Source organism: Cannabis sativa, chromosome 6 (assembly GCF_029168945.1).
Source record: "Cannabis sativa cultivar Pink pepper isolate KNU-18-1 chromosome 6, ASM2916894v1, whole genome shotgun sequence".
In the NCBI taxonomy this organism is placed as follows: Eukaryota; Viridiplantae; Streptophyta; class Magnoliopsida; order Rosales; family Cannabaceae; genus Cannabis; species Cannabis sativa.
The window spans coordinates 5,238,522-5,250,698 of record NC_083606.1 but is presented as its reverse complement, the minus strand read 5'-3'; the positions used below and the strand labels follow the sequence as shown (position 1 = coordinate 5,250,698).

The 12,177-nt window shown below is 36.8% G+C and overlaps 1 protein-coding gene across 1 annotated transcript; it reads right to left on the bottom strand.

Moving 5' to 3' along the window:
- Positions 1 to 5,979: 5,979 nt before the first annotated feature.
- On the bottom strand, positions 5,980 to 11,315 carry LOC115695771 (uncharacterized). Its single transcript, XM_061117858.1, has 2 exons — positions 10,989 to 11,315; positions 5,980 to 6,153 (listed from the first exon to the last, which is right to left on the bottom strand). The coding sequence occupies exons 1-2, from the start codon at positions 11,307 to 11,309 to the stop codon at positions 6,025 to 6,027; spliced, it is 450 nt and encodes a 149-aa protein (XP_060973841.1). The 5' UTR covers positions 11,310 to 11,315; the 3' UTR covers positions 5,980 to 6,024.
- Positions 11,316 to 12,177: the final 862 nt, after the last annotated feature.

The window sequence follows — 12,177 nt, the reverse complement described above, 5'->3', positions numbered from 1 at the left end:
TAAAATTTTTATATTCTTACATTGAAAGTTTTATTTTTTAATTTTTTTTTATATTTTTGCAGTATTTTATAAAACACACAAGAAACCAACAATAAAAGTAATAAGAAAAAAACATCAAAACGACAACAAAAATAATATACAAATAATAAAATAATAAGAGTGCAACATAAAAATATATAAAAAGACCATATTTTATGTAAATAAAATCTAAAAAACTATAAAAATATTAAAAATTCTGTACAGATCGTATTTTTGTAATTTTTTTTTTTTTGTGTTTTTTTGAAATTGTCCCTCAATATTACTCCTAAACCACAATATGATTAGAAACTTTAAATGGCCCAATGGAGAATTTTGGATGGGGACTTTTTAAAAATAAACAAAAATGCAAAATCTTATAGAAAAAATACAAATTTTGTTTACAAAAATATAATTTTGTTTTTTGTAAACAACTTCTACAGATCTGCAATTAAATATCTCTTCCATGTTTAATAATATTTTTTTAAAAAAAGAAGGTCCAATATAATTTGCAATTATTCTATTTTTTAATTTTTAAACAAGTCCAATATAATTTGCAATTGGAAAAGGAAAATTAAAATTTTCCATTTATGATAGAAACTTGTGTAATCTTTACACAATTATACAATTATATTTGTCAATGGCCTAAATGACAATTTAATGATAAGTGGTACAAATCTAAAGAAATGCTAATTATCTACTTTTCTATTAGAAGACATTTAGCATATGAGAATTTGCACACTTCACAAACAATCTTAATCTTTAAATCAAATTTCAATAAGTGAAATTCCCATACAAAGAAAAGAAAATCAATATTAGAAACTTGTGTTTAATAGTCATGATTTTATTTTCATTTTACAGATCATATATTGTTAGAGTTAATACTTTGCATATCTTTCACTGTTGCTCTACATAAAAATAATTTTTAATTTTTCTGAAAAAAACTTTTGATTTACTATATATGTAAATAAAAAAGAGATTTTTTTTCATAAATAACTAAAAAAAAAAAAAAAAATACATTACAAAATACAGATCTACATTTTTTTTTTTTCAATATTTTGACAGATTTAATATTTTTTTACAAGGACAGTTATTTTTTACTTTGTTTTTGCAATAATATTATATTATGTTGTTTGGAAGGTATATTAATGTTGTTTTTGTATTTATTTTATACTACATTGTTTATAGGTTGTTTTTATGTTGCTTTCATTGGGCTCCGTAAGAATGTCATTTTTTTTTTTAAAAACAAATCCATAAAAAATAATAAATCATATATATGGAGAGAGAGAGAAATTTTTGCCGGCATAACAGAATCTACTTTTACCGGTACATTTTTGCATTAGCAAAAGTTGTTCACAAATTCATGTTGATACTGAAACTTTTTCCAGCACAAAACAGAAAGTGTTGGCAAAAATGACTTTTCTCAGTGCATAAATGTTCTGGTAAAAGCTAGACTTTTTCCAGCGCAAATGTATATTGATAAAAGCTAGACTTTTTTCAGCGCAAATATGTGTTGGTAAAAGTCTTACTTTTATGCATTAAAGTGCTGGGAAAAGTCTAATTTTTGTCAGCAAAAATGTGCGTTGAAAAAAGTAAGACTTTTACCAACACACATTTATGCTGACATGGAGATGCCGGTGCACCGTTTCCTCTAATTGCCTTGAGGCTAGGCAACGACCAAAATCCTTTCACATATCGTGAACGTGGTGGACTCTGCAACTCTATCCATATCAAGTGGGTACTAGCTCAAATCCTCACCAATGCTCGAAGTAGCAAATGGTGCATTTGTAGATGTAAAACTAGTTGCAGACGTAGCTCGAGATTATATTTTTGTGTCACCGCCTCCTACAAAAAAGAAATTAAATCATCGATAATGTAAACAAATATAACATTTAAATTTATTTTGTTTAAGTATCGAATAATAAACTTTTAGTGTAATTACATATTTTTCTTTTGCAACATCGCTCAACCACTGATTCTTGTCATTCTTTTTCTTGTAGAGTTGTTCAAACGTGTCAATAACACTTGGATAGGCTCCAATTGTTGGGTTAATCTACAAAAAGAATAATTGATTAAAAGAAATACATATTAAAAGTAAGATGATATATATGAATTTTATTTACTTTATCATGGATATGTCTCACGATGATCTTCGAACCATGCACCCAGGGCCGGTCCTGAAAATATATGGGCCCAAGACGAATTAAATTTTGGGGCTCTCAAAAATATATTAAAATAATATCAAAAGAAGAGTATTATGGGATTTAAACATATGACCTTGGACATTATGCCATCCACCTCAACCAACTAAGCTATGAATATTTGTTGCTTATAACGCACTTAAATTTTACTTAAATAAAAACCTAATAATTTTTTTTATTTTTTTTGTTTTGGACCCCCAGAAAGTGTAGGCCCTAGGCATGGGCCTAGCCCGCCTATGCCTAGGGCCGACCCTGCATGCACCCTTAATATAGGCATTTTAGACTGTGACACTTTGTTTCTCTTAGAAATTGCCTTCAAAAGTAAAAAAGAATTCATAGTTAAATAGAAAAAATTTCAAGAAAAATTAAGTAAAAAGAATCAAGAATGTCTATACCTTTTTGTTTATCTGTATTCTAAAACTCTCAAAGCACAACCCATGATTTAGGATTAATATTTTTATAAGGAATTTTCTTTGCCTTTTTATTATCTGTCTCTCCTCCACTCTCAACCCAATGAGCTTTCATGTTGCATCGTCATTCATCCATATACCCTTACATATTCACATCCATGTTATTGAGAATGATTAGATCTTCCATTGGATAAATAAATTACAATGTAATAATTTAAATTTTAATTAGCATTTTCCTTAAGAAATTAAATTTACAGCAAACTTTTGACGAATGACCAAGATATCATTCTTGTCTACATTATTCTAATTAAGGGTAGTCAGAGGTATGTTATCTCGCACAAGGTATGCAATATAGTTGTTAAACATCTTTTCATATGTTCTATCTGTACTACTGTTAGTTTTATGAAACTTCATCGGAAGTTGAGATAGTTTCTTTGATAATGCAAGCTCTACTTCCACATTACCCCCGCAGTAGGGCCCACGACCCCTCTTCTTTTCACTCGAACTTTCACTCTCAGTTCTTTCTTGTTCCATTATGTATATATTGGTTTAGCACATTTTATAAGATTAAAATACAATACATGTTAGTTTAACAATAATAAATATATATATATATATATATTAAAATTTTAAAATAAAAAATACAAACATTAAAGTATTTTTCATAAAACAAAAATTATTTTTAAAAATTTTATTTTCCAATTACAACATATCATCATTATTGACTGCAAAATGATCACCACTATCGCTATCACTGTCGACCACAATATTTTCTTCATCATCACCTACTCAGCTAAAGTGTCATCAGGAGTTTCATCATTGTCATCATCAACAACAAAACGATCATAACTTTTACCGAGTAATTCATTAATATTGGATACTTCAGTTGGATAAACATCTGTACATTCATATTGAATAATATCGAATATTTGAAGTTCAACTCATAACTGAAATTTAGAAGAATTTACTTCTTCAAGTATTGGTACATCACTAGTAGTGACAATATCATCGATATTCGTATATGAGAAATCACACATTTCTCGAAATATAAACATAGACGACTCTCCAATCAAATTCATTTATGATATCTTGAAGATAATATACCAACTGAGCTTGGGATGCAAGTATAAAGGGATTGACCTTGTAACATTTATCCTTGACAAAGACACTTGTAAAACTTTCATATTCTTTAGTTTTACTAGTGTTGAACCATTTACACTTGAATAACACAACACTATAACTCATCAAATATTTGAATTCAATAATTTCTTACAACTCTCCATAATAATTATCTCTTTCCTCACTTGTAACCATTACATTGCTAATTTGAGTCTTCAACTTTTTATCATGTTCATGGATGATAAATTTGACCCCATTAACAATCATTCCTAGATAGTAAAATACTATCGAACTTGGTTTGTTGGCAAGAGCATAAAATTCGTCAGATATTATTATTGGAGAAGACTCACGCAAATGATTGATCTAACAATGTCAATGTAAGAACGAGTACAAATGATGTGTTATGTAATTAAATTTAAGTATTTTATGAATTCATACTCGAGTTTTAAACCAATGAGGGAATTCAGCTTCTTGTCTACGCTGAAGATTTGAAATGCCACTTTGTCGTTTCAACTCGTCCATGTGCTCAGCACGATTAAAAGGCAAGTCAATTAATAATAAAAACATGAATGATAAATACAAGTTGAAGATTGGCAATTAATATTAAACAAGTACGTAATGTAGTCGGATAGTTCAACACATTTGTTCAAGATGTACCACTCTGCCTTTTGCTTTTAATGTGAAGGTAGTAGATTAGTTATTTTTTCCTAAGTAGATCACAACCGACCTTGAACACTAAAAACTCCCAACTAGGGTGAGATTCAACTCGATCATCATTAGGTCGATTGAACTGGGTTTCAATTCCATGAAAGTATATTGAATAAAATGTTAATGTTTCATTCACCACATAAGCTTCAGCAATCGAACCTTCGAGGTATGAATGATTTCTAACATATTGTTTGTGCACCGCCATACAACATTCAATAGGATACATCTATCTAAAGTGCACCGGGCTACCAAGTACTGCCTCGTTCGAAAGATGGATAACCGAATGCACCATAATATCAAAAAATGCATGAGAGAAAATCATTTCCAACTTGCATAAAATAATTACGATGTCTTTTTTCATCTTCTCAAGATCTTTCACATTTAAAGTTTGGGAGCAAAGTTGCTTGAAAAAGAAGCTTAGATTAGTAAGTGTCTTTCGAACATTCGTCCCCAAAACTGATATAATTCCAATCGGAAACAACTGTTGAATCAACACATGATAATCATGAGATTTTAGCCCAGAAAACTTGTCATGCTTAACATTCTTTGTTAAATTACCTGCATAACCATTTGGAGACTTGACAGATTTCACAAATTCACAAAAATCTCGACGCTCGGTGACACTAAGAGTGTAACTAGCAAGAGGTTTCTTCCACTTGTCCCCAACTTTAAAAAAGTGTAGTTTCTTTTTTATCTTCATATCTGCCAGATCAAGTCTTACTTTTTTGGTATCTTTCGATCTCTCGTCAATACTTAAAAGTGTACCCAACACAATATCACAAACATTTTTTTTAATATGCATTACATCCAAATTGTGCCTAAGTGACAAGTTTTTCCAATATTCAAGTTTAAAGAAAATGCTTCTCTTAGACCAGTTGAGCTCGATAAGAGTTCGTTTACGCTTCACCCCCCAAATTCTTTTTGTTTTTCTAGTAGTCTTATTTCTAGATTTTGCGATTGCTTCAATATATCTTCTGATGAATACTGCTTAGGTGGAAGTCAAAGTTCTTTATTACCATCAAACAATGCAAATTTACTCCTCCATTCATAATTCATATCAAGAAATTGTCGATGCCTAATATACAAAATTTTATTACGAATTGGAATAGAAGGAGTTTTCTCATTGCAGGTAGGGCATGCCTTATACCCCATTGTGCTTTAACCAAACATCATAGCATATGCTGGATAATTATTAATAGTCCATAAAATTGATGCCCTCATAGTGAACAAGGAATTGTTGTATGCATCTCGAGTTTCAACAACGTTCTCCCACAACATCTTCAACTCCTCAATTAAAGGCTTTATAAAGACATCAATATCTTAGTCAGGTGAATCAGGACCTGAAATCAGAAGAGACAACAATAATGATTGCAACTTCATACACTTCCATGGTGGCAAGTTGTAAGGAATCAAGATGTAACACCCGTATTTGAAAATTTGATAAATCAAAATTAATCTTACTATATAATATTTATAAAATCTCGTAAGTCGGGATCCCGAGTTTATAACCATGTTGAAAATACATATGCAACATATAAAGTTATAATATATTATTATTATTATTTTACAAATTACAGGGCAATACTAAAATAAAACTCAAAATGTGATAAGATCGAAACCCTCCAGGTTGCACTGCCACGATATGTACAATCCTTGCCGAACCCTAACTCACTACTCCACCAGCCAAGCTTAACCCTTACCTACACAAGATAAGAAACTGATGAGTAGAAAAACTCAGTAAGATAAACATATAACAAATTATAAAACCGACTTGTGTCTAGGTGCCCATACACCTATTCACAAGACTAACCAAATGATTAAGAACGTTCTTAATGGGTGGTGCTATTGACCATGATATCACCCACTACCAGTACTATGATTGTACTTGTGACAGTCAGTAGTCCCGTGATCCGTAAGGGGAAATACCGGGTAAGCTGTGCAATCCCACACCGCCTGGGGAAGGTGAAGTGGGATGATTCTGAGACTGTGTAGGTATGGGACTACACAGTTGAAGAGGGCTTAAATGGATTGATTGGTACTACCTATATAAACAAGGTGCATCTTGTTTTTCGGTAGCCCATTTCGAAAGAACTCCACAGTTAAGCGTGCTTGGCCTGGAGCAATTTCAAGGATGGGTGACCTCCTGGGAAGTTTTCCCAGGATGCGTGTGAGTGAGGACAAAGCATGCTGAAAACACTCGTGTTGGTCTGTAGGGTCAGTCATCGATCCAGGAAGCAGCCAGAGTGGCGTACTCGTGTATAAGAGCCATTAGTCCGTGGGTGTAAGGACCCAATGGAGACTTGAAGCGGGGACGTTACAAATGGTATCAGAGCCTTGACCCAGCCGGAAGTGTGGTCGACGAGGACGTCGGACCCCGTAAGGGGGGGTGATTGTGACAGTCAGTAGTCCCGTGATCCGTAAGGGGAAATACCGGGTAAGCTGTGCAATCCCACACCGCCTGGGGAAGGTCAAGTGGGATGATTCTGAGACTGTGTAGGTATGGGACTACACAGTTGAAGAGGGCTTAAATTGATTGATTGGTACTACCTATATCAACAAGGTGCATCTTGTTTTTCGGTAGCCCATCTCGAAAGAACTCCACAGTTAAGCGTGCTTGGCCTGGAGCAATTTCAAGGATGGGTGACCTCCTGGGAAGTTTTCCCAGGATGTGTATGAGTGAGGACAAAGCACGCTGAAAATACTCGTGTTGGTCTGTAGGGTCAGTCATCGATCCAGGAAGCAGCCAGAGTGGCGTACTCGTGTATAAGAGCCATTAGTCCGTGGGTGTAAGGACCCAATGGAGGCTTGAAGCGGGGACGTTACAAATGGTATCAGAGCCTTAACCCAGCCGGAAGTGTGGTCGACGAGGACGTCGGACCCCGTAAGGGGGGGTGATTGTGACAGTCAGTAGTCCCGTGATCCGTAAGGGGAAACACCGGGTAAGCTGTGCAATCCCACATCACCTGGGGAAGGTCAAGTGGGATGATTATGAGACTGTGTAGGTATGGGACTACACAGTTGAAGAGGGCTTAAATGGATTAATTGGTACTACCTATATCAACAAGGTGCATCTTGTTTTTTGGTAGCCCATCACGAAAGAACTCCACAGTTAAGCGAGCTTGACCTGGGAGTAATTTCAGGATGGGTGACCTCCTGGGAAGTTTTCCTAGGAAGCGTGTGAGTGAGGACAAAGCATGCTGGAAACACTCGTGTTGGTCTGTAGGGTCAGTCGTCAATCCAGGAAGTAGCCAGAGTGGCGTACTCGTGTATAAGAGCCATTAGTCCGTGGGTGTAAGGGCCCAATGGAGGCTTGAAGCGGGGACGTTACAAATGGTATCAGAGCCTTGACCCAGCCGGAAGTGTGGTCGACGAGGACGTCGGACCCCGTAAGGGGGGGTGATTGTGACAGTCAGTAGTCCCGTGATCCGTAAGGGGAAATGCCGGTAAGCTGTGCAATCCCACACCGCCTGGGGAAGGTCAAGTGGGATGATTCTGAGACTGTGTAGGTATGGGACTACACAGTTGAAGAGGGCTTAAATGGATTGATTGGTACTACCTATATCAACAAGGTGCATCTTGTTTTTCGGTAGCCCATCTCGAAAGAGCTCCACAGTTAAGCGTGCTTGGCCTGGAGTAATTTCAAGGATGGGTGACCTCCTGGGAAGTTTTCCCAGGATGCGTGTGAGTGAGGACAAAGCACGCTGAAAACACTCGTGTTGGTCTGTAGGGTCAGTCATCGATCCAGGAAGCAGCCAGAGTGGTGTACTCGTGTATAAGAGCCATTAGTCCGTGGGTGTAAGGACCCAATGGAGGCTTGAAGCGGGGACGTTACAAATGGTATTAGAGCCTTGACCCAGCCGAAAGTGTGGTCGACGAGGACGTCGGACCCCGTAAGGGGGGTTGATTGTGACAGTCAGTAGTCCCGTGATCCATAAGGGGAAATACCGGGTAAGCTGTGCAATCCCACACCGCCTGGGGAAGGTCAAGTGGGATGATTCTGAGACTGTGTAGGTATGGGACTACACAGTTGAAGAGGGCTTAAATGGATTGATTGGTACTACCTATATCAACAAGGTGCATCTTGTTTTTCGATAGCCCATCTCGAAAGAACTCCACAGTTAAGCGTGCTTGGCCTGGAGTCATTTTAAGGATGGGTGACCTCCTGGGAAGTTTTCCCAGGATGCGTGTGAGTGAGGACAAAGCACGCTGAAAACACTCGTGTTGGTCTGTAGGGTCAGTCATCGATCCAGGAAGCAGCCAGAGTGGCGTGGAATCCAGGTAAGATTAGTATAACAGTATGCATATGTAGAATACATGTTTAGCGTGCATGTAGGAAGCCTGTTAGATTACATTAGTTATGTATGTTGGCTTCGAACCATCCAACCCTGTCACGTCGGTACAGGCTGGAGTATGACCAGCAGCCGGAGTATGACCGGTTCGACCGATCAGGCTGACACTTGGTTGGTGGTTCCGTATTATTGACGTATCCCGTCGGTACAGGCTGGAGTATGACCAACAGTCGGAGTATGACCGGTTCGACCGATCAGGAGGATATAGTAACACGTCGGTACAGGCTGGAGTATGACCAGCAGCCGGAGTATGACCGGTTCGACCGATCAGGCTGTTACGTGTCAATAGTACCGTCCCTATGAACGTTCAGAACTCAGTACCATGTTGGACATGGCAGTAGTGGCTCAGTACCGTGTTGGACACGGCAGTAGCGGGACTCAGTATCGTGTTGGACACGGCAGTTAGGGTTATGATCAGGGGTATGGGCGTCTGATCATGACCGGGATATATGTATGAGTATTATTATGCTTTTCTTACTGAGTCTGTCGACTCACAGTTCTACGTTTATGTGTAGGTAAAGGCAAGGCTAAAGCTGATGGACCGTGAGCGAGCTCATGAAGGTTGTACATGTCGGGGCGGTTAGGCCTGGAGCGTACGATCATCGGGACATCGAGGCTGATTTTGTAACTGGTCGCTAGGCGACATTTATTTTGTGTATCAGTTAAACAGTTAAATCTTTTTGTAAATGATTTTATAATCGGGATCCCGAGTCTTTTGTAATATTATTTTATAAGTTTAATTAAAAAGCAAAAATTTTAATTAATCACGTTTTCCATAAACCTCGTTGATTAGCAACGAGCTGCACAGCATGTTTAAAAATCACGTAATACGCCTATGTTAGTTAGGGTGTTACAATTTGTATTGATTGTGACAGTCAGTAGTCCCGTGATCCGTAAGGGGAAACACCGGGTAAGCTGTGCAATCCCACATCGCCTGGGGAAGGTCAAGTGGGATGATTCTGAGACTGTGTAGGTATGGGACTACACAGTTGAAGAGGGCTTAAATGGATTAATTGGTACTACCTATATCAACAAGGTGCGTCTTGTTTTTCGGTAGCCCATCACGAAAGAACTCCACAGTTAAGCGAGCTTGACCTGGGAGTAATTTCAGGATGGGTGACCTCCTGGGAAGTTTTCCTAGGAAGCGTGTGAGTGAGGACAAAGCATGCTGGAAACACTCGTGTTGGTCTGTAGGGTCAGTCGTCAATCCAGGAAGCAGCCAGAGTGGCGTACTCGTGTATAAGAGCCATTAGTCTGTGGGTGTAAGGGCCCAATGGAGGCTTGAAGCGGGGACGTTACAGTACTGCGGGACTGGCACTATGTTCGTACCGCTATGATAGCACCAATAGTACCCAAGAGTACAATTGGCCATGATATCACTCTTAACCAGTACTGTGCCCGTACTGTCGAACCGACATAATGGTTGTGCCACTATGATAGCGCCAATTAATATCCTGGGGTGAATATCACTCTTAACTAGTACGATGCTTATACCTTTGCCTAGTACCTTTGATTTGACCTCATTGCCCATTTGGATCTCATGTTACCCTTTGACTCTTCAAAGGTCTTGAACAATGATTTGTCATATGTTACATGAACGGTGGCACATGTACCATACCACCATCCATTCACTTTCCCTTGCACAGAATTCACCTCACTAAGAGTAGCAATGATATCCTCCTCGATATCATTTACTTTGGGTCCCTTAAAGTCTTTTCTATGCTTACAATCCTTAGCATAGTGTCCAAGTTTGCCACACACAAAACATGGACCTTTTCCACCTTTGAATTGGTTTGGTTTAGACTTTGGACCCAAGTTATTACCCTTTTTGGTCTTTCCCTTATTCTTATTAGGAACTTTGGAAGTTGTATTTGCTTTGGAAGTCTCTTCATTAGACCCCTCCACAAGCTTATCCCTACATATTGATTCCTCCTCGATTCGAATACGTTTTTGGATTTCCTCCAAAGAGTAATCCTCATTTTTATGAAGGATTCTCTTCCTATAATTCTTCCAAGATGGTGGCAATTTTGCCACTATTGCACTAACTTGGAATGCCTCGGGAAGTTCAATTTTGAGCACTTTTAATTTATTAACAATAACTTGCAACTCATGAATTTGAGGTAAAAGAGGTTTACCATCAAGAAATTTTAAATCAAAATATTGAGAAATTAAAAATTTCTTGGTACCTTCCTCCTCGGCCTTGAATTTCTTTTCAAGGTGATCTCAAATTTCTTTGGCATCCTTAGTGTCGGTGTATAGGTCATAAAGCCTATCCGAGAGTGAGTTGAGGATATGTCCTCTACATAGAAGATTGTCATCTTCTCTCTTATTCCTTTGTGCCTTGACCTCATCGGTATCCTTGTCGGTAGGTGCGGGTAAGGGCCCAAGGTGGACTCAAGAATATAGGCAATCTTGAGTCTAGTTAGGAGGAACCTCACCTTGTCTTGCCACCTAGTGAAATTGGTGCCATCAAAGCGGTCCAATCTCACCAAGTCTTGGTTCATCATCTTGATAGTTTCTCTTTCCTTTGAAAATAAAAAAAAAAAGTCTTCTTCATTGTTAGAAATAATGGAGAGATTACAATGAAAGAATAAAATAAGATGAATAAAAGACTAAGACAATTACAACTCTAAACAAAATATTACAAGGACAATATATTAAATAAAGAGTTACAATCCCAAAGCATAAAATACAAATAAAAGAAAAGAGTTACAACTCAAAACTCAAAGATACAAGTAAATGTAAACTATATAAAAGCATATATGTATATATAATAGTGTATATATATATGATATAGAATATATATAATAGAGTATATATATATATGATATAGAATATATATATAATAAATGATATATAGTAGAGATATAAAGAGTGTATGTATAGTATGTATATATAATATATATAATACTATATAGTCAATATATAAATATATGATAGTATATATATAGGAGTGTTTAGAGGAGAACAAGAGAACAAAATAAAACTTGAGAATAGAACAAAACAAGAAAGAAGAACAAACACCCAAAGTGGAGATGGGGATCACCAAAAGCTTGAACAAAGTTTCTACACCTTTGTCCAAGAAGATTATTTCCCCCTCTATGAAACACTTAGGGTTTTGTGAAAATACTTCTAGGAATTATCAAGCCTTAGAACTCTCTAGCTTTGTGTTTGAAAGATAAAAGAGAAGAGTGTGTCTCAAAGGGTAAACCAATGCATCTATTTATAGTGTTTAAGATCACAAACTTTAAAATTCAAACATCACACACCCAATGGCTGTTACCATTTCTTTATGGGGTGTAAATGGGATTGAATGGGTGATTTGGAAGTTATGAGAGTTGTTAAAAGACATCCCAATAGCAAAAAATGTTTTAC

Excerpts from the sequence above, each read along its gene's own strand:
- LOC115695771 (XM_061117858.1), bottom strand. The coding sequence starts at position 11,309 with ATGATGAACCAAGACTTGGTGAGATTGGACCGCTTTGATGGCACCAAT. Across the intron at positions 6,154-10,988 it reads ATTCAAGGCCGAGGAGGAAG|GTAAGGGTTAAGCTTGGCTG; the intron begins GTACCAAGAAAT and ends TATCTTGTGTAG.